Raw genomic sequence first — 22,353 nt, 5'->3', positions numbered from 1 at the left:
TACAAGTAGTACAATGTCACAAGATCACAACTGAGTCAATGGTTCTCTCTTTCTCTCTTGCTGGGGGATTGTACGTGATTGTCTCCCATGCTCAGATGCTAGGTATCAGGCTGCGGTGTTTGGCAGAAATCAGTGATTTTTCATAACGTTGGAAGATGCCCACAATAGGCACTAGTGTATTTTTGGTCACTTCAAAGCACCTATGGACAGTCCTTTGCTTTTCCATACGAGAGTAAGCGTAGGAATGCTTTGTTTCATTCTAGGTCAGGCAGCCTGCAGATATAGACCCTTTCCTCTGCTGCCTTTTTGCAAGTTACATTAAATACAGTATATGATGAGAGTTTATTAATACTATACTGTAGTCAACATCTGTGCGAGCGTGTACAATGGTCCCCATGCAGAAAAAACTTTCATGGAGCCGATAGATAGCAGTGATTGTGTCAGTGATAGTGAAAGTCGTCCTACACAGTAACCCTCTTCTCTTTTGTCTCCGTCACACCAGCCATGAAGGTTTTCAAAGGTAAGTGCAGGTTAATTTGTTTATTTCTCTTTATATTTTGCATTTTATTTATTATTTTGTATTATACTACAGTATTGTAATCATTGTTATATGAATATTTTTGGGTTGTGGAACAAGTCATCTGAGTTTCCATTATTTCTAATGGGGAAGTTCGCTTTGATATACAAGTGCTTTGGATTACAAGCGTATTTTTGGAGGAAATTATGCTGGCAACCCAAGGTTTTACTGTATCTGCTTAGATGCAACATGATTCTTTCTGCCGTGTCGAGTTTCACTTTAGTACCTTTCCCACCCTGTGATCCTTGTTAAAATGAGGAAATTCCACACCTCTCTTCTTCTTCTTTTTTTTTTTTTAATTTTGTTACATAAGTTAACCCATTTATTATAGGCTAGCAACGTTTCAAATGGTGGGGTTTCTACTGGTCTTTCAAGTCCTTCAGTCTGATGGCTGACTTTACGGTAACGGAACACGCAGTGTTGTAGGGCCAGGAGCCACAGGCCACCGTTCTCATGCAGGAACCACAGCCAGATCCCCACAGCTCGTCTTCCATCTTGGTGGTGCCACAGAAGGAGCAAGTGTACTCAGTGTGCTGGCTTATTTCAATCTCTCTCGCCATTTTCCTGTGGGAGGCGCCATGACGGGTCCCCTATTTACCGAGGCTTCCGACCTTCTAGGTGCGTTTAGCCATGTCTCCGCAAACTAGGTCCGAGCCCAGAGAGCTTCTTCTCTGTATTTCACATTAGCCAGAAAATTTCCCCCTTTTGAGGTCTGTTGTAGCGTAGCTGGAAAAGCTCACGCTTCGGGTTCAGACTGGACGAGGGCTTGTCTCAGCGTGCTAACTAGCTGTGTGATTTTGAGTGAGTCACTTCTTTGTACTGCTCAGTCTGCTCACCTATAAAATGGGTCTCTTGGGGCACCTGGGTGGCTCAGTCGGTGAAATGTCTGCCTCTTGATGACTTGGGTCATGAGCTTGAGGTTTGTGAGATCAAGCCCTGCATCAGGCTCTGTGCCGACAGTGTGGAACCTGCTTGGTATTCTGTGTCTCCCTCTCTCTCTACCCCTCCCCCCCTCTCTCTCGGTCTCTCTCTCTCTCAAAATAAATAAATAAACATTAAAAAAGGGGTCTATGCATGTCACAGGGATAGGGTTCAATCAGATAATTGATGCAAAAGCAAACCCTGAACCTTAGGTTACTGGGCAAATGTCATTTATTATTTACATTGGAGTGTGGACTTCATACATTTGGTCAGGCAAACCAATGAGAGGGGAAGGACCTTGGCCAAGCATCGGCCTTGGGGGCCAGAGGCAGGGACAATGGAGAAGGCAGGAAGAGTGACATGAAGTAGACTCTGGCAAGCCAGTACCCAGATTTCCATTGCTGGCTGGCTGGCAGGAAGCACAGGAGCCTGAGTGTCTGAGTCGGTAAAGCAGCCAGTGTAAAATGTCATCTGACCTCTAGAGGGAGGAGATGTATTGTTGGGTACTGGATGGTCTCGGTGGTTTTAGCTGAGCCCCTCGTGGCGCTTGCTGCTTAAATTTCACACTTGTCGGTCTGAAAGAAGCACCAGGATTGATATGACTTCTCCTGCTTTTTAATTTTATTTTTTTATTTTTTAAAATTTACATCCAAATTAGTTAGCATATAGTGCAACAATGATTTCAGCAGATTCCTTAGTGCCCCTTACCCATTTAGCCATCCCCCCTCCCACAACCCCTCCAGTAACCCTCAGTTTGTTCTCCATATTTATGAGTCTCTTCTGTTTTGTCCCCCTCCCTGTTTTTATATTATTTTTGTTTTCCTTCCCTTAAGTTCATCTGTTTTGTCTCTTAAAGCCATCATATGAGTGAAGTCACATGATGTTTGCCTTTCTATGACTAATTTCACTTAGCATAATACCCTCCAGTTCCATCCATGTAGTTGTGAATGGCAAGGTTTCACTCTTTTTGATTGCCGAGTAATACTCCATTGAATATATATACCAAATCTTCTTTATCCATCCATCCATCGATGGACATTTGGGCTCTTTCCATACTTTGGCTATTATTGATAGTTCTGCTTATAAACATGGGGGTGCATGGGTCCTTTCGAAACAGCACACCTGTATCTCGTGGATAAATGCCTAGTAGTGCAATTGCTGGGTCATAGGGTAGTTCTATTTTTAATTTTTTGAGGAACTTCCATACTGTTTTCCAGCGTGGCTGCACCAGCTTGCATTCCCACCAGCAGTGCAAAAGAGATCCTCTTTCTCTGCATCCTCGCCAACATCTGTTATTGCCTGAGTAGTTAATAGCCATTCTGACAGGTGTGAGGTGGTATCTCATTGTGGTTTTGATTTGTATTTCCCTGATGATGGGTGATGTGGAACATTTTTTCATGTGTTGGTTGGCCATCTGGATGTCTTCTTCAGAGAAGTGTCTATTCATGTCTTTTGCCCATTTCTTCACTGGATTATTTGTTTTTTGGGTGTTGAGTTTGAGAAGTTTTTTATAGATTGTGGATACTAACCCTTTATCTGATATGTCATTTGCAAATATCTTCTCCCATTCTGTCGGTTGCCTTTTAGTTTTGCTGATTGTTTCCTTTGCTGTGCAGAAGCTTTTTATTTTGATGAGGTCCCAGTAGTTCATTTTTGCTTTTGTTTCCCTTGCCCTCGGAGATGTGTTGAGTAAGAAGTTGCTGTGGCCAAGATCTAAGAGGTTTTTGCCTGCTTTTTCCTCAAGGATTTTGATGGCTTCCTGTCTTACGTTTAGCTCTTTCATCCATTTTGAGTTTATTTTTGTGTCTGGTGTAAGAAAGTGGTCCAGGTTCATTCTTCTGCATGTCACTGTCCAGTTTTCCCAGCACCACTTGCTGAAGAGACTGTCTTTATTCCATTGGATATTCTTTCCTGCTTTCTCAAAGATTAGTTGGCCGTACGTTTGTGGGTCTGTTTCTGGGTTCTCTATTCTGTTTCATTGATCTGAGTGTCTGTTCTTGTGCAAGTACCATACTGTCTTGATGGTTACAGCCTTGTAGTATAGCTTGAAGTCTGGGATTGTGATGCCTCCTGCTTTGGTTTTCTTTTTCAAGATTGCTTTGGCTATTTGGGGGTCTTTTCTGGTTCCATACAAATTTTAGGATTATTTATTCTAGCTCTGTGAAGAATGCTGGTGTTATTTTGATAGGGATTTCTTTGAATATGTAGATTGCTTTGGGCAGTATCAACATTTTAACAATATTTGTTCTTCCTGTCCAGGAGCATGGAATCTTTTTCCATTTTTTTGTGTCTTCTTTCAATTTCTTTCATAAGCTTTCTATAGTTTTCAGCATATAGACTTTTGACCTCTTTGGTTAGATTTATTCCTAGGTATTTTATGTGTTTGTTTGTGCAACTATAAATGGGATCAGTTCCTTGATTTCTCTTTCTGTTGCTTCATTGTTGGTGTATAGGAATGCAACCGATTTCTGTGCATTGATTTTATATCCTGAAACTTTGCTGAATTCATGAATCAATTCTAGCAGTTTTTTGGTGGAATCTTTTGGGTTTTCTATATAGAATATCATGTCATCTGCGAAGAGTGAAAGTTTGACCTCCTCCTGGCTGATTTGGATGCCTTTTATTTCTTTGTGTTGTCTAATTGCAGAGGCTAAGACTTCCAATACTATGTTGAATAACAGTGGTGAAAGTGGACATCCCTGTCTTGCTCCTGACCTTAGGGGGAAAGCTCTCAGTTTTTTCCCATCGAGGATGATATTAGTGCTGGATTGTTCATATATGGCTTTTATGATCTGAGGTATGCTCCTTCTATCCCTACTTTCTTGAGGGTTTTTATCAAGAAAGGATGCTGTATTTTGTCAAATGCTTTCTCTGCATCTATTGAGAGGATCATCTGGTTCTTCTTGTCTTTTCTTTTATTGATGTGATTAATCACGTTAATTGTTTTGCGGATATTGAACCAACCCTGCATCCCAGGTATAAATCCCACTTGGTCGTGGTGAGTAATTTTTTTGATGTATTGTTGGATCTGGTTGGCTAGTACCTTGTTGAGTATTTTTGCATCCATGTTCATCAGGGAAATTGGTCTATAGTTCTCCTTTTTAGTGGGGTCTCTGTCTGGTTTTGGAATCAAGGTAATGCTGGCTTTATAGAAAGTTTGGAAGTTTTCCTTCCATTTCTATTTTTTGGGAGAGCTTCAAGAGAATAGGTATTAACTCTTCCTTAAATGTTTGGTAGAATTCCCCTGGAAAGCCATCAGGCCCTGGACTCTTTTTTTTTGGCAGATTTTTGATTACTAATTCAATTTCCTTACTGGTTATGGGTCTGTTCAAATTTTCTTTTTCTTCTTGTTTCAGTTTTGGTAGTGTATATGTTTCTAGGAATTTGTCCATTTCTTCCAGATTGCCCATTTTATTGGCATATAATTGCTCATAATATTCTCTTATTATTGTTTTTATTTCTGCTGTGTTGGTTGTGATCTCTCCTTTTTCATTCTTGATTTTATTTGGGTCCTTTCCTTTTTCTTTTTGATCAAACTGGCTAGTGGTTTATCAATTTTGTTAATTCTTTCAAAGAACCAGCTTCTGGTTTCATTGATGTGTTCTACTGTTTTTTGGTTTTGATAGCATTAATTTCTGCTCTAATCTTTATTATTTCCTGTCTTCTGCTGGTTTTGGGTTTTATTTGCTGTTCTTTTTCCAGCTCCTTAAGGTGTAAGTTTAGGTTGTGTATCTGAGATCTTTCTTCCTTCTTTAGGAAGGTCTGGATTGCTATATACTTTCCTCTTATGACCGCCTTTGCTGCATCCCAGAGGTTTTGGGTTGTGGTGTTATCATTTTCATTGACTTCCATATACTTTTTAATTTTCTCTTTAACTGCTTGGTTAGCCCATTCATTCTTTAGTAGGATGTTCTTCAGTCTTCAAGTATTTGTTACCTTTCCAAATTTTTTTTTGTGGTTGATTTTGTTTCATAGTGTTGTGGCCTGAAAATATGCACAGTATGAATTCGATCTTTTTGTACTTACTTAGGGCTGATTTGTGTCCCAGTATATGGTCTATTCTGGAGAATGTTCGATGTGCACTGGAGAAGAATGTATACTCTGCTGCTTTAGGATGATATGTTCTGAATATATTTATTAAATCCCTCTGGTCCAGTGTGTCATTCAAATCCATTGTTTCCTGGTTGGCTTTTTGATTTGATGATCTGTCCATTGCTGTGAGTGGGGTGTTGAAATCTCCTACTATTATGGTATTACTACCGATGACTTTCTTTATGTTTGTGATTACTTGATTTATGTATTTGGGTGCTTTCACATTTGGTGCATAAATGTTTACAATTGTTAGGTCTTCTTGGTGGATAGACCTCTTGATTATGATATAATGCCCTTCTGCATCTCTTGATGCAGTCTTTATTTTAAAGTCTAGATTGTCTGATATAAGTATAGCTACTCTGGCTTTCTTTTATTGACCATTAGCATGATAGATGGTTCTCCATCCCCTTATTTTCAATCTGAAGGTGTCTTTAGGTCTAAAGTGGGTCTCTTGTAAACAGCATATAGATGGGTCTTGTTTTCTTATCCATTCTGTTACCCTGTGTCTTTTGATTGGAGCATTGAATCCATTCACGTTTAGAGTGAGTACTGAAAGATATGAATTTATTGCCATTATATTGCTTGTAGAGTTGGAGTTTCTGGTGGTGGTCTCTGGTCCTTTCTAATCTTTGTTGCTATATATATATATATATATATTTTTTTTTCCATCTTTTCTACCCTCAGAGAGTCCCCCTTAAGATTTCTTGCAGGGCTGGTTTAGTGGTCACAAACTCCTTTAATTTTTGTTTGTCTGGGAAACTTTTTATCTCTCCTTCTATTTTGAATGACAGCCTTGCTGGATAAAGAATTCTTGGCTGCATATTTTTCTGATTCACCACACTGAATATATCCTGCCACTCCTTTCTGGCCTGCCAAGTTTCTGTGGATAGGTCTGCTGCAAACCTGATCTGTCTTCCCTTGTAGGTTGGGGACTTTTTTCCCTTACTGCTTTCATGATTCTCTCCTTGCCCGAGTATTTTGTGAATATGACTATGATATGCCTTGTTGATGGTCGGTTTTTGTTGAATCTAGTGGGGGTCCTCTGTGCTTCCTGGATTTTAATGTCTGTGTCTTTCCCCAGGTTAGGAAAGTTTTCCGCTATGATTTGCTCACATGACGCTTCTACCCCTATTTCTCTCTCTTCCTCTTCCGGGACCCCTATGATTCTGATGTTGTTCCTTTTTAATGAGTCACTGATTTCTCTAATTCTTAAATCGTGCTTTTTTGCCTTAATCTCCCTCTTTTTTTTCTGCTCCGTTATTCTCTATAAGTTTGTCCTCTAGATCGCTGATTCTCTGTTCTGCCTTATCCATCTTTGCCACCAATGCATCCATCCATGATTGCAGCTCAGTTATAGCATTTTTAATTTCATTCTATTTTTTACTTCTTTTATCTCTGCAGAAAGGGATTCTAATCTATTTTCGACTCCAGCTAGTATTCTTATTATTGTGATTCTAAATTCTGGTTCAGACATCTTGCTTATATCTGTGTTGGTTAAATCCCTGGCTGTCGTTTCTTCGTGCTCTTTCTTTTGGGGTGAATTCCTTCGTTTTGTCATTTTGAAGGGAGAAAAGGAATTAATGATGTAGAAAAATTAAAATAAAAAATTAATATTAAAAAAATATTAAAATTAAAAAATTACACACACACACACACACACACACACAAATCTAATAAGTGATGCTAGATCCTAGGTGTGTTTTTGTCTGGGTGTTGAAAGTGGTTTGACAGATTAGAGAAAAAAAGGGGGGGGAGGAAGAGAAAAAAATCGTTTGAGAATTTGAAAAAATGAATACACTGATGTAGACTAAACTGAGATGATGGGAGTAAAATAGAATTTGAAAAAATATACATAAAAGTAAAAAATATAGTAGAAAACAATTAAAGAAAAATATTTTTAATAAGTTAAAAATAAAAATGAATTTTTCATTTTCTGCATTCAAGAAAAAAAGACGAAAAAGAGAAAAAGATAAAAAAAGGAAATCATTTGAAAATTTGAAAAAGTGGATACACTGTAGTAGACTAAAATAAAATGATGGAAGTAAAATAGAATTTGAAAAAATTTACATAAAAGTAAAAAAATATAGTAATAAAAATTAAAATATTTTAAATAAAAATTGAAAATAAAAATGAATTTTTTCTTTCTGTATTCAAGAAAAAGAAAAGTGTAAAAGAGAAAAAAAAAAGAAAGAAAATTGAATAAATGGACCTGCTAACAGATTGAAGTAGGACTGAAATTGCTTCGTTTTCCCCTAGAAGTCAGACTATGTAGTTCTTTATAGTCCATAAACTAAGCCGGCGGTGAGACTTGTGTTCTTGAAGAGCAAGGTTGGCCCAGTTGGGCGGGGCTCAGTGTAACGGCTCCGCTCTCCACTAGATGGCGCTGCTAGCCTACTGGGGTGGATTGTTGCGGTGCTTGTAGGTGCGTATGCGCGTGCTCGGGAACCGTGAAAATGCACCACCCAGCCAACCAGCCTGTTCTGCCCTATTAGCAATCGCGCACCCGTACTCCGTCTTCAGCTCTTGTCCTCTCCCCATTTCTTCGCTCTCCGTGACCAGGCCCCAGGCAGCACCTCTCTCCCGAGTTTTGTCTCAGATGCGGCCGTTTTCCCCAGTCCCTTACTTCCGAAGGACTGCGGCTTTGACCCGTTCCGCCCCTCTGCGGGAGGGTCTCACCGAGCAATGGCCGAATGAGCAATGGCCGAATGAGCAATGGCCGAATGTCGGCTGCACCCAGGAACGCCTTGCTGGACCCTGCTGCTGCCGGTGCCCCGAGACTGTGGGCAGGTGCCAGCCTGACCCAGAAAAAGTTCGCGAGATAGGGTAGCAGCAGCATTTCAGGAATTATGGAAAATCACAACACACATCTGGCACCAGGCTTCACCCTTAATTACCTTGTTCCAGCACCAGCGAATATGGTTGTTTTCTGGGGTTTGCTGGGACCAGGTGGCTTCAACAGTTTCCACCAAATGTCCTTCCAGCAGTGGAACCGCTTTTCCCCGTGTGACCCGAGATCCTCCCGGACCCCACTCTGTTCCTGGGGATTCGCCCTTCCCACCAGAGCACCGCCAGGTAGGGAGCTGCGGAGTTGCAGCCTTTGCGCTCCCCTTGTTTACAGTCTTAATGGAATTTAAACCCTCTCCTTTCTCCTTTCTCCTTTCTCCCTTTTTAGTGTAGCCCTTGCGGCTGTTTCCAACTTTCCACTTTCTTTCCAGCTGCTTTTGGGGAGGGGTGCTTTTCCCGTATTCTCGGCCCCGCCGCCCAGTCTCTATCCTGTCTCCGCTCGCAAAACCACCTCCCTTCCTGCTCCTTCTCACTCCCCAAGTTCACCTCTCCGCGCCGCGTACCTGCTGAATTCTGTGCTTCAGGTTGTGCAGATTGTTGTGTTAATCCTCCAATCAGTTTTCTAGGTGTGTAGGTTGGTTTAGTGTTGGTCTGGCTGTATTTCGTGGATGCGAGACGCACAAAAAACTTCCATGCTCTTCCGCCATCTTGGCTCCTCCTCTTCTCCTGCTTTTTAATTTTAATTAAGAAAAAAATTTTTTTAACGTTTATTTATTTTTGAGACAGAGAGAGAGCATGAACGGGGGAGGGTCAGAGAGAGAGGGAGACACAGAATCCGAAGCAGGCTCCAGGCTCTGAGCTGTCAGCACAAAGCCCGACACGGGGCTCAAACTCATGGGCCTCGAAATCATGACCTGAGCCGAAGTCGGATGCTTAACTGACTGAGCCACCCAGGCGCCCCTAATTTTAATTTTAATTTTTTAATGTTTATTTATTTTTGAGAGAGTGAGAGAGAGAGACGGGAAGAAGGGGCAGAGAAAGAGGGGGACAGAAGATCTGAAGCAGGGCTCTGTGCTGACAGCAGAGAGCCTGACGTGAGGCTTGAACTCACGAACTGTGAGATCATGACCTGGGCCAAAGTTGGACGCTTAGCCGACCGAGCCACCCAGGTGCCCCTCTCCAGCTGTTTTTTTTTTTTTTTTTTTTTAATTTTTTTTTTCAACGTTTATTTATTTTTGGGACAGAGAGAGACAGAGCATGAACGGGGGAGGGGCAGAGAGAGAGGGAGACACAGAATCGGAAACAGGCTCCAGGCTCCGAGCCATCAGCCCAGAGCCCGATGCGGGGCTCGAACCCACGGACCGCGAGATCGTGACCTGGCTGAAGTCGGACGCTTAACCGACTGCGCCACCCAGGCAACCCTCTCCAGCTGTTTTTAAAAAGCATCTTCTAGGGGTGCCTGGCTGGCTCAGAATCTTGCTTTGGATTCTCTCTGCCCCTCCCCCACTCATGCTCTCTCAAAAAATAAATATTAATTTTTTTTTTTTAATTAAAGGGCACCTTCTTCAACATCACCACCACATCATGGGCATCACCATCCTGCTCATTGCCCGCCAGTCCAGCAATCTTGCTATCTCCTTGCTCTCTTAGGAGTGAAAAAACCGTCTCTCAAAATCACAAGTTACAATGAAAAATGCCATTTTTGAGCAGTCCGGAGACTTATGTCTGCCAACCAGGGCATCGTTTCTCTGAAGTAGAATCACGTGGGATGTCAGGTCTTGAGCCGTAAGTCGGCTGGCGCGCCAGTGTCCGCCAGAAGGACAGGCTGGCTTGGAACGGCTGTGTGGGCCTGGCTGCAAAGGGGCTTCCATGGCTGCGTTTGATTTCTGCAGAAGGGGAGCTCCCAGGCCGTGGGGAGGGTCCAGGTGGAGAAGGGATCTGTTTGTTTCCAAAAGGAGGAAAAGAAAAAGGAATAGAAAGGCTGAACATTCAACAAATCCATTTTATCGATACCAATGTTACCAGTTTCTCTGGGAAGTTCTAATGTAGGCAACCCTAAAGTGATAAGAAAGCATAATCTGCACATTTGGTGTTTTTGTTTTGTTTTGTTTTGTTTTTTGGACTGGGGGAAGGCAGAGGGCATCACAACTTTCTTGTAGAGGAAGGGGTCGACCCTGGAGTCAGCAGGCTCAGCCTCAACCTCCTCACCGGGCGGCTTCACTCCCACTTCTGCTTCGCAGATGCCCAGGGGACCCAGCTAGCCCACAGCCAGGGGGTCCGGGCGCAGGCTTCTTTCCCTGAACCGTCTGGCCATCTGCCTGGGCTCCCCCAAGCTGGAGAGGAAGAGCCTGGGGAGTCAGAAGCAGCTCGAGAGAGAGTCCTGAAAAATTAGGAATTTTACTTTTCCCTGTATATGCATATTTGGGCATTTGCACAAAAATTATTAGCATGTATTACCTTTGTAATTTTAAGAGTAATATTAAGAAGAATAAAAACCCAGGAGATTTGGCTGATTCTCTTACCGAACCAACATTCCCTGGGCACACGCTATATACCAGGCTCTGTGCTGGCTCCCGCCGCTGCAACATGGAGACCCTGGCCTTGCCCTTGAGTGGCTGGAGGAGGACACAGACGGACAAGTACCTAAGTGAGTTAAGAGGTGCAGAGGCTGGGGTACGGGAGGAAGCAGACGAAGGAGCGTGAGGGTAGCTTGGTGTGTGGGAGCCTGGGAAGGCTTCATCAGGATGTAGTGCTCGAGCTGAATCTAGAAATAAGAGTAAGTTGTCCCCAGACAGACAGGGTAGGGAAGGGCATTCCAGACAAATAGCACAGCCTGTGCAGAGGCTCGGAGGTGTCGACGACGGGGTCACCTCCCCAGCCCTTAAATGTTCAGTGTGGTTAGAGTATTCTTGGAGAGAGGGACGGGGCATCTGGCTGTAGAAGTGGGTGGAGGTCAGATCGTGGAGAGACTACGTGTCATACTAGGAAGTTAGGACATCATTTATTTATTCAACAAACAGTGATTGAGCACTTCCTCTGTGCTCTCACCGCTGTGGGCATTGATGATACATCTCCATTGACACTCCATTGTTGCCCTTATGGTCTTACATTCTAATGGTGGGAGGGAGAGACAATGAGGGAAACAAATAAATGAGCAAGATAATGACACTACTTATAAAAAAAAAATGTGAAGTAGGTTAAGGAGCTAGAGAGGAAGGAAGGAACAGGGAAGAAGTGGCTATTATAGGTTAGGCAGGGCCTTCCAGAAGAGATCTGAATGAGGTGAGAGGGGAGGCCAGGTGAATATCTGGGATAGATTCACTCCTGATGGAGGAAGCAGCATCTGCAAAGGTCCTGTGGTGTATGCAGGGGAGCAGGCAGGGGGCAGGCAGAGGTGGTTGAGGGCCAGATCACAGGGTCTCGGGGGATATGGCAAGGCCTATGGGATTTATCCTGAGATGGGACACCACTAGAGGACGTTAAGCAGAGGAAGAACATGATCTGATTTCTGTTATAGAAGAATCACGCTTGCTGCTGTGTTAGGAACAAAGTGTAGGGGAGAAAGAAAGGGCAGAGTGAGGCAGACCCCTGAGGAGACCGTTGCAACAGTCCAGCGCGAGGTGACTCCGGATGGGGCAGGGGTGGCTGCCGTGGAGGGGTGAGAGGTGGTCAGATTCCACATGCCACACCCCCCAGGCCAGTGGTTCTCAAAGTGGGGTCGCTGGGGCATCACCTGGGAACTTGTTAGCAACAGTCTCAGGCTCGCCCCAGACCTGCTGAGTCACAGATTCAAGGGGTAGACCCAGCAATCCGTGGTGTGTATACCTTTCAGGTGACTCTGGGGCAAGCAGAAGGTCACTGCCCACGCACGATGAGAGGGGTCCTGAGGAGTCTGGGGCCAGAACCTAGACTGGGTGATTTATCTGCTGACAAAGTGGGTCTGGGGGCACCGGGGAGGAGGAGCGGGGTGACAAGGATGCCACGAGGGCCAGGGAGACTGGGTTGGACACAGGAGGAGAAAGGCAATAAAGTATAAAGCAGCTAATACTTGCTGGGTGTCACTTACGTGCTGGGCCCTGTGCTGTTTCAGGTGGCTTGTCCTGTTTAACCTTGCGGTGACCCTCAAGGCTGCGCCTTCTTATTATCCCCAGTGAGGGGTGAGGGGACGGAAGTTTACTGAAGTTAAAACAGAAGCACGACAGGCACACATTTTGAATATGATTAACGCCATGGAATTGCATGCTTGAAAGTGGCCAAAAAAGGCAAATTTTATGTCCTATAGGTTATCGCAATTTAAAATTTTTCTTTTTTAAAAAATGTTTTTTTAATTTTTTTCAAGGTTTATTTATTTATTTTGAGAGAGAGAGAGAGAGAGAGAGAGAGAGAGAGAGAGAGACATAGTGCAAGAGGGGGAGGGGCAGAGAGAGAGGGAGACACAGAATCCGAAGCAGGCTCCAGGCTCTGAGCTGTCAGCACAGAACCCGACGCGGGGCTCGAACTCACAGACCACGAGATCATGGCCTGAGCCGAAATCAGATGCTTATCTGACTGAGCCACCCAGACACCCCTAAAATATTTCTTAAAAGAAAAAACCAGCACCACAAACCCAAAGCAGAGTTTCACCTGTGAGATTGCCAGAGTTCGAAGGCAAGGGGAGCGAGAGCCCAGGCCTGAGTGCTCCAGCACCTGTGTGTGTGTGTGTGTGTGTGTGTGTGTGTGTGTGGCAGGGGGTAGGGGCGGGTAGACAGCTGGCGGGAGGTCGCAGGGCAGGTCATCCAAAGGGTGTTCATGTCAATGTATTAATTTTTGTCATTTTATGAATATGCACCACAGTCTGCGTTCCCAGATCAGAAACTTGTGCCTTGTCTTTCTTGTTTTCCTTTCATTGATCCGCTGTACTCAGTCTGGATTATACTTTTGAAATATTTCCTGGGTTTCATGCCCCACTCCTCATCCACAGTGCCACCATGTGGCTGCTGTAGACCAGAACTGTCAGCAGTCTCTGCACCGGCCTCCCAGGTTCCCTCCCAGCTCTTCTCCAGACCATTTTTATTGTCTTAAAATCCTGCGGTCACAGTGGACCTCTTTTTCTCAGAGGCTTAGAGCTCAACTTAGTTCCCCAAGCCTAATAATTCTCACGTTCTGGAGACGTCAGAGTAACTCTTCTAACCAACAGGCTCGTCCTGCTTTTCTGGTCCTGCTTTTCTCCCTCTCTCTCTTTTTAATGTTTATTTATTTTGGGGAGAGAGAGAGAGAGAGCACATGCGTGCACGCATGAGTGGGGGAGGGGCAGAGAGAGAGGGAGACACAGAATCCGAAGCAGGCTCCAGGCCCCAAGCTGTCAGCACAGAGCCTGACGCGGGGCTCAAACTCACCGACTGGGAGATCATGACCTGAGCCGAAGTCGGATGATGAACTGACTGAGCCACCAAGGCATCCCATGCTGTCTTTTTTTTTTTTTAATGTTTATTTAATTTTGAGAGAAAGAGCGCCAACAGGGGAGGGGCAGAGGGAGAGGGAGACAGAGGATATGAAGCAAGCTCTGTGCTGACAGCAGCGAGCCCGGAGTGGGGCTTGAACTCACGAACCGTGAGATCATAATCCAAGTTGAAGCTGGACTCTCAACTGACTGAGCCACCCAGGAGCCCCTGGTCCCACTCTTCTCAAACCCTCAGACGTCTCCTCTTCTCAGAGGAAAACACAAAGCTGTAAGTGACCAGCCCCTGAGTGATTCTGCATCCCGCCCCGCCCTACGCCAACCACTTTTGCACACATTTACCTGCTCTTCTATCACTATATCCATTCTGCTCCAGCCTCACCAGCCTCCGTGTGGCGCTTGGAACTTGCCAGGAACGTTCTCCCTCCAGGCCTCTGTCCTGGCTGTGCCCTCTGCCTAAAACATTCTCGCTCAGGTTATCAGATGGCTCCCTCCGTCTCCTTAGGCTGTTGGCTCAATTTGCTGCCCCCTTCAAACTGCAGCTCCTTCCCCAGGCACCTGGGCTCCCTTACTTTGTCTCCGCAAGGCACCCATCACCGTTGCACATGCTATTTTGAGTCCAAGCGTGACTCCCGTCTCCAGTGACGACAAGGACTTCTGGTGTTTTGTTCACAGATGTATCCTAAACTGATGGGACATAGTAGGAGCTTGAGAAACTTCTGAAGAATGAATGAGTGAATGGATGAATGAATGAATGAATGGCTATTTTCCCAATCTCCCAAGGAAAACCTAGGGTTCATCATTTCCTTCCTCCTTCTGTGGTCATTTGATTCTCGGGGAATATTAAAGCAGGCTCAAGTGGAGGGATGCCTGGGTGGCTCAGCTGGTAAAACATCCAACTCTTGATATCAGCTCAGGTCATGATCTCACAATTTGTGAGACTGAGCCCCGTGTTAGGCTCTGTGCTAACAGTGTGGAGCCTGCTTGGGATTCTCTCTCTCTCTCTCTCTCTCTCTCTCTCTCTCTCTCTCTCTCTCTGACCCTCCCCTGCTTTGTTTCTCTCTCTCTTTCTCAAAATAAATAAATAAACATAAATAAAAAAGGCAGTCTCAAGTGGAGACCACAGACTCAGCTTCCACCTGACCTTGGGTGGGGACGATGGCCAATGCCTCTTCTCCAATCCTGGCTCTTCGGCCCAGGGCCCTCAGCCTCACTCTGTTTCTGGCCCTTCGAAGGGGCTGAGCAGAGGAGAAAGGGGGCTACGGCAGAGTGGGGAGGGAGTGCCCAGGGAGGGGTTCGGAATTGGTTTGTATTTCTCGGTAGGGATAAGGCAAAAAGACCAAGGCTGCTTCACTAGGGTGATTTTTAATTGAAAGAAGGATGCTTTGTGGGGCATGTGGGTGTCTCAGTTGGTTCAGCTTCTTACTCTTGGTTTCGACTCAGGTCATGATCTCATGGTTGTGGGATCGAGCCCCACGTTGGGCTCTGTGCTGACAGTGCAGAGCCTGCTTGGGATTCTCTCTCTCTCTCTCTCTCTCTCTCTCTCTCTCTCTCTCTGTCCCTCCCTTGCTAGGACATGCACACTCTCTCTCAAAATAAATAAATAAACTTAAAGAAAGAAAGAAAGATGCTTTTTAATCTTTCCCAACTCAGCCTAGCAAGGACACAACAAGAAGAGTAGAAACGAAACTTCTCATTTTGATGGCCTATTTTGTACAGCACGGCTTTCCCATCGCCTTCTCTACCCGGGGATTTGAACTCCCACATCACTGTTCACCTGCGTATTGCCAGCAGCTGTTTGGCTCCTTTCCTGGGGAGGAAGTTGGCGCCCCGAGCGCTGGGCTGCCCTGGCCGCTCTTCCCATGGTCTGGGCCTCGCCACCGTGCGAATGTGGGTGACCTCGTTTCCAGCTGGCTTCTCTACCCCTGTCTTCACAGAGTGTCATTTCAGAGGTTATAACACTGTGCCCCCGATGCTTTGAGTGGAAATCCTAGGGGCTCTGAAAACCGAAAGTTGTTGATTGATTTGGGTCACTAATTTGGCACCAAATGTGGCCTGAATTTGATGTCAAAACCTCGCCTGAACAGAGGCTCTTCATGATTCTTACTTAGCCCACTGACCATGAAGATTAGTATGTTTGACTGTTGACATACTAATGTGTTTAAGTGCGGTGAGCAATGTTCAAATGTTTAATTGCTGTGTGCTATCCCAGATCCCCTGGGGCTGTCACAGACCAGGCCGTACCTGCATGGCATGAACTTTCTAAAATCAGTCCCTTCTGGATTTTCACCCACAGCTGGCCACACAGATGTAGGTCTGTGTGTCCTATGGAGGGGAGGCAAGAATGACGCCTCTCGAAGTCAGGCACCTGGCTTCAGCTGGCACATACTGGCGAGTGGTCTTGGCAAGCCCTGTGAGCTCCTGGACCCTCTGTTTCTTCTGTCAAACGGCAGCCATGACATTGAACTGGGACAAGGGCTGCCCCTAGCTATCTCGCTACCTGCATCTCTTATCGCCCCCTCACAGGCCCCTTTTCTTGGACTGCTTCTCCCCCAGATGTCTCCATGCCTGGCTCCTACCCCGTATGCAGAGGTCAAGTCACCTCCCTGATCCTGTGGGTGAGCAGCAGTCTCCCTCCCACGCCTCCTGCCTCAGTCCCCACTGCTCCCACGCTCCCGCTTGCTTTTCTACCTGCAATGATGTTGTGTGATTGTTTCCTTGTAAATCGCCAGTCTCCCCCACGAGAAGGTGAGTTCCCGGGGGGCAGGGCGTCACTGCCGGGTTCCCTGCTGCCTGGCCAGCACGTGGTCGGTGTGGGAGCCCGGTGGGGGGTGCAGCACCTTCCCAAAGGCCAGATGGATGGACTCAATCCCCTTCCAGAGCTCCCGGAGTTCTGCTTGTCTTCCCGGAATGCCACCTGGAGTGAGTGAGTTCTCATTCTACCTCTAGAAGGGGTTGGGGGGCCAGAGACCTATATGTGTGGCAGTGGGGGATTCCGATGTAGGAAACAAAGGACCAGTTTGGTTTTCTAGCCAGGACCCGAGGCCAGGCTGATTAGATATTTCCTTCAATGCCTGTTTAATGTGGATTTGGGGAAATAACTTGGAGGGTCATTGCTTTCTGCTCCAAAGTGAAATTCTCGAAACCCTGGGGGTTTTGGTCTTTGCTTTTGGCAAAGGCAGGCGACAACCTCCCCAAACCTCCTGTGGGTGTAGATCCGCTGAGGGCTCAGAGGGGAGCCAGGCCTTCTGGGTGTGACAATTACTGGAAAAGCCTTGCTTCTGCACGGGTGTCCTCAGGCTTCCTGGAACCGGGCACTTCCAGAGTTCCCTGGTGAGGAAGACGATGTTTTCCTTACTCCTTTTGTAGTGCTTGAAGCCTCTCCAGTGATTACACAGAAATAAGTCAAGTGTTCTTGGAGGCAGACTGCATACCAAATGATGCTTAAAACAAATCGAAGGGAACACTGGATTTAACAAGGGTGCGTTCTCCAGGAGTCCAGGGCGGGCTGGGGAGGGTCGGGAGTGCAGGGGTTAGAGTAGATTGGAAGTGTTTAGGGACAAGTGAGGCAAGTTAGTTAATTAAAGGGTGATGTAAAATATTCAGCCCAAGGGCCCCAGAATGAGATTCATGAAATATTAGAGACCTTGAAAAGGTATGCTAGAGTCCAGCGAGTAGAATAGCAAGTAATATAATGAGCACCCATGTACCTGCTACCCAGGTTTATAAAATTTTAACATTTGCCTGCTTTTCTTCAGAATGTTAAAAAAGAAAGCGATACAGACACAATTGGAGTCCCCTATGTACTCTTCCCTGATTTTTTTTCCCTTTTCCCCTCCCTCTGAGTTTAGTTATTATTCCCAGGCATGTTTTTATATTATCAATATAAAAAATTATCTCCATAAGTAATTATACTATTGTATATGTTGTTCAAGTTTACATATCATAAAGTTCTTATTCTATAATAATCTATAATATGTATACATATATATAGATATATAGATATATAGATATACCTTGTGAACCGTTACACCAGCACATACAGCCTAGGGCAACTCACCATTTTTTGTTGTTCAATACCATGCTTCGGAGATTTGCCCAGTGTCGACATGCAGGGCGGTAGTTTGGTCACGTCGGGTGCGTAGAACATTCCGTCGTGTGGTACAGGGCAAGTTATTTATGCCTTCTTCTGTCGATGGGCTTTTAGTCTGTTTGCAAGTCTCTGCTGTTACAAACAATGCTTTAATTAACATTTTTCTACAACGTCCTCGTGTTCTTGCCAGAGTGTCTCTAGAGTATATATCTCAGAATGGAATTCTAGTCCAAGCGCTCTGCAAACATCCAGCCTTATTTAGTATTGCCGGATTGGTCTCCAGGTGGAAAATACCATCTTAACCTCTCAGCAGAGTGTAAGCGTTCCTGTGTTCTGCATCCACACTGCCTCCTTAGTGCTGACAAAATATTTCATCCCCATGAGGCGAGGGTTCCAGGCCTGGGTACCGCCGACAGGGGCTGACAGCTGAGGACAGGCTGCTGGCAATGCTCCCAGACGCTGAAGAGGTTCCTTCGGTTCTCAAGGGGAAGCAGAGGCACACGATTCCCTCCCCACTCTCCCCTCCCCCCGCCCCACCTTCTTCACTGAACCTGTGCCAGGCAGGCTGGTGTCTATGGATTGCATCACCTGGGCTCCTTTGTCATTTGTCTTCCTGTTGGCTTTGACCTGAGACAGGCGCAGACAGGAGGCAAGTGGATAAAAGGAGAAAGAGGTGGGGTGTTTATTCCTAGCCACACCCCTCCTGGCAGAGGAGGGGTCCTCTCTGCCCTGACTTCCTACTGGGCCAGCTGCAGCAGCCCGGGGTTCCAGGGACACCATTGTCTGCTCTCGCCCCTCCAGGCCTGGGCTGGGGCGCAGGGGGGGGGGGGTGAGGGCTCCTCTCTGGGGCTTCACCAGCCTCCTCTGCTCCCTGAACTCACCCACTTGTTGTAGATACTAGCTACAGTCCCTTTAGTAAACTAAACACTTGGGGCACGCCCTGTGTCTCCTTCCCTGAGTGATACGCTTCTTGAGGTTTTAAAAAGAATTCTAGTATTTATGAATAATGCTGTCCTGCATCGGGCTTTCCCCACAAAAGGGGAGCAGTGGGGCACAACAAAGTGACACTGAGATCTGGACAAGGCCTGCGAGCTGCTGGGTTCTCTCGCCAGCTCAGAGAGCAGCCCACAAGGATGCGAATGCCGGCCCCGGCCAAACGCCCAGCCTCCATACCACAGACCTGCTTCGGGGTCCCTGCAGATGACCCCAAATGTGGATTCCTGCAGGTGACCCAGATATGTGGATTCCAAGGGGATACTGTACCCCCCTGAAGGGGATATGGGATAGTATCGGTCAGTGGCAGAGGCCAGCGGCCCATCCAGCCCCTCCGTCTGCGGGCTCCTGGCCTACAGCGGGGGCCAGTCAGGCAGGGCCTTTCCCGGCGGGGGTGCCCGTCCACTAGCCCATCTAGTGTTTGCCGGGTGTCCTGGGTATCCTGATGCAACAGTGGTGACGATCCAGGGGACCCTGGATTTGGGAGATCTCAGCTCAAGCTCTGTCTCTCCTAGGTCTACCCCAGAAGGTTCTGTGGCCCAGACTCTTCATGTGTTCACCGAGGGTAGAAGCCTTGGCTCCATCACTCTTGCTTCCAAATGTCTAGCTCCTTCCTTGAAATTGCTCATCATCCCTCTCTCCTCCCACCCTCCCTCCCTCCCTCTCCCCTTCCTCTCCCCTCCTTTCCCCCCTGCTCTCCTTCCCCTCCATTCTTCCACCTCTTCTAAACCACCACAGAGCCACACAGGCCCAGAGTGTGGGTGCCAGATGACCAGCGCTGCCCCGGGGCCCAGGGCACTTGGGAACCTCAGTCCCATAGGACTCAGACAGAGGGGCCACTCCCGGGGAGGTCTCTATCTAAGGGAAGGGAGAGCTTCTCTGGATTACAGCCTCACTTTGGGGGGTTACGGCAGGAGGGTTTCAGAGGGAGAGATTCATCTCAAGCAGCAAGCCAAGGTCCTCCAGCTGTAGAGTCTGGCTCCTGACCGAATGCCGGCTGGTCTCTTGGCTCTCCTGGAAGGAAATAACCACTGGGCCCTTTAATGGAGGCTGTGGCCTCCCCAGCCCCTGTCCAGCCTCTGCCCCGGAGGGAGAGAGTTTAGGGGAGGCGGAAGAGATGGTGAGGAGGTCAGGAGAATGTCCCCCACTTCCTCAAACCCAGAATCAATCTTCTGCCCCCACGGTGGGGGTTAGGTCAAGGTCCCCAGAAGGGGCAGTGGAGAGAAAGGCCAGGACTCTGGGAGGACATGAGGGCCTATTGGGCCCAACTGGTGAGCACCCTCTCGGTTAGGTAGCTGGCTTGGCTCAGCGTGGCATCTGTGCACAGCAAGTCCCCAGACTTGGTAAACTTTGGTTTTTGTACTTGTGTGCTCATGCAGATGTGTTGGTTTCCCGGTGAGCACTGTTTTAGAAAGATCGAAGCCATGTGGGTTTGCTAAGAAGAAAGATGAGTATGTTCCAAAGCAGGCTTGTCAGAGAGAGAAAGACAGAGACAGAGAAGCAGAGACACAGAGAAAGAGACACAGAGACAGAGAGAGAGAGAGAGAGAGAGAGAGAGAGAGAGAAAGAGGCAGAGAGAGGGAGACAAAGAGATAGACACACAGAGAGACAGACAGAGACAGAGAGATAGACTGAGACAGAGACACAGAGACACAGAGACAGAGAGGGAGATAGAGACAGAGAGAGAGGGAGGCAGAGAGACACAGAAAGGCACACGGAGCACGAGAGAGAGGAGACACAGAGACACATGGAGAGACAGAGAGGAGAGAGGAAGAGGAGGAGGGAGGAAGTGGCTCCTTCCAGGGGACAACAGTGATGAGAGCATCACACCGGAAGAGGTACTGACGAGGGAATTAAGAGGTGGAGAGATGGCCCTGAAGAGCCACAGCCTTGGCTTATTTCCACCCCTGGGAGCCCCTCTGCACGCCTGCCCCGGCTCCTGTGACAGTTGAGCACCTGTGCCCCACGGTACATTTGAACAAACACTCCTGTGTATCAGACCCTGAGTACTTTCTCAGCAGAAATCCATTTAATTTCATAACAACCCTGTAAAGTAGGAAGTATTGGCCATGTTTTACAGAAGAAACAAAGGCACAGAGAGGTTAAGTAACTTCCCCGGGAACACACAGCCAGGAAGGAGAGAAGCTGTGATACAGGCCAAGCTCCATGGGCTGTAGAGTCTGGGCCCCGACCATACGCTGGTGGCCTCCGGGCCTCAGGCTTCTCCAGGCCTCTTGTGTTTGGGCCCTGACGGGAACACCTCCACCGTCTCCCTTATCACCCGTGGAGCTATGGTTGCCCAAGGCCTCTATTATCCCATATCCTTCGTCTCACCAGCTGCTCTGCAGAGTCAGGCACAGGCACTGCCACCATCTTTGTGCAGGTGGGGACACGCAGGCTCAGAGGGGGACAGACTGGGACCAGTGCCGCACAGCTGCTAAGGTCCTCTTGCTCCTTCCGCCACCGCCTCCCCCCATCCCCCCGGCCTCCCCTGGGGTCACCCTCAGTGGCCCTTCCTGCCTGGGAGGCCCTCCGCTCCACCGCACTTTGGGCGTCCTGTCTCTGAACCAGTTACCTCGCCCCCTCCCCCACCCCAGCGTCCTCACTTTGCTCTCGCCCCGAGGCCCCTGTCCACCCTCTGAAGTCACTTCCACCGCACCATGGCCCTGGCCCCCAAATGTCTGTTCCTGACGGGCTTTCTCCTTTACCAGGTTCTCCACAGACTGTGTTGACCCGGCCTTCTCCCTGTCCGTCTGGCCTCGGTGTTCTCAAGGCCACAGGACGTTTGGTGGGGGAGATGGGCAATGTCAGAAAATATGTATGAGCTCATTCTTTTTTTTTTTTTTTTTTTTTTTTAATGTTTCTTCATTTTTGAGAGAGAGAGAGAGAGAGTGCAAGCAGGGGAAGGGCAGAGAGAGGGACAGAAGATCTAAAGCAGGTTCTGTGCTGACAGCAGAGAGCCTGATGCGGGGCTTGAACTCATGAACCACGAAATCATGCCTTGAGCTGAAGTCAGACGCTTAACCGACCGAGCCACCCAGGCACCTTGTATCTGAACTCATTCTTTCTCAAACTTTTCTGCACTAAGAGGCCCACATAGTGCCAGTTAAAAATTCAGATTCCTGGGTCCCAGATATTGAGTCAGGAGGGCCGGGGCATTTCACACAATTGTCTGAAGGGCTTCTGATCCAGGGAGCACCACAGTCGGAGAAACAGTGCTCCCAACTCTGTGATTCTGGTGGGGATTTGGGTGCATGCTGGGCCTCTGGGGGATTATTCTGGGGTAGCCTTCGAGTCAGAGCTCTGACAGTTTCTGCAGAACTCAGAGCTGTGGTAGGAGACAGGTGGGTGGCCAGAGGTGGGGCTGGGAACTTCCAGAGGTATGGTGGCCGGTGGCCGTGGCCTAACTGGCTGTGTGGGCAGGCTACAGATGGTGTATTAGTTTCCTAGGGAGGC

General features: G+C 47.2%; 1 protein-coding gene across 1 annotated transcript; it reads right to left on the bottom strand.

The window, feature by feature from the left end:
* Nucleotides 1–876: 876 nt before the first annotated feature.
* LOC123583575 (60S ribosomal protein L37a-like) lies at nucleotides 877–1,497 on the bottom strand. The gene is given in 1 exon segment (XM_045450736.1): nucleotides 877–1,497. A coding segment is annotated over 1 exon segment (273 nt). The 5' UTR covers nucleotides 1,210–1,497; the 3' UTR covers nucleotides 877–936.
* Between the last annotated feature and the right edge of the window lie 20,856 nt (nucleotides 1,498–22,353).

Source organism: Leopardus geoffroyi, chromosome B1 (assembly GCF_018350155.1).
Source record: "Leopardus geoffroyi isolate Oge1 chromosome B1, O.geoffroyi_Oge1_pat1.0, whole genome shotgun sequence".
In the NCBI taxonomy this organism is placed as follows: Eukaryota; Metazoa; Chordata; class Mammalia; order Carnivora; family Felidae; genus Leopardus; species Leopardus geoffroyi.
Note: the sequence above shows the minus strand (reverse complement) of the source record. Positions and strands in the feature narration are given on the sequence as shown.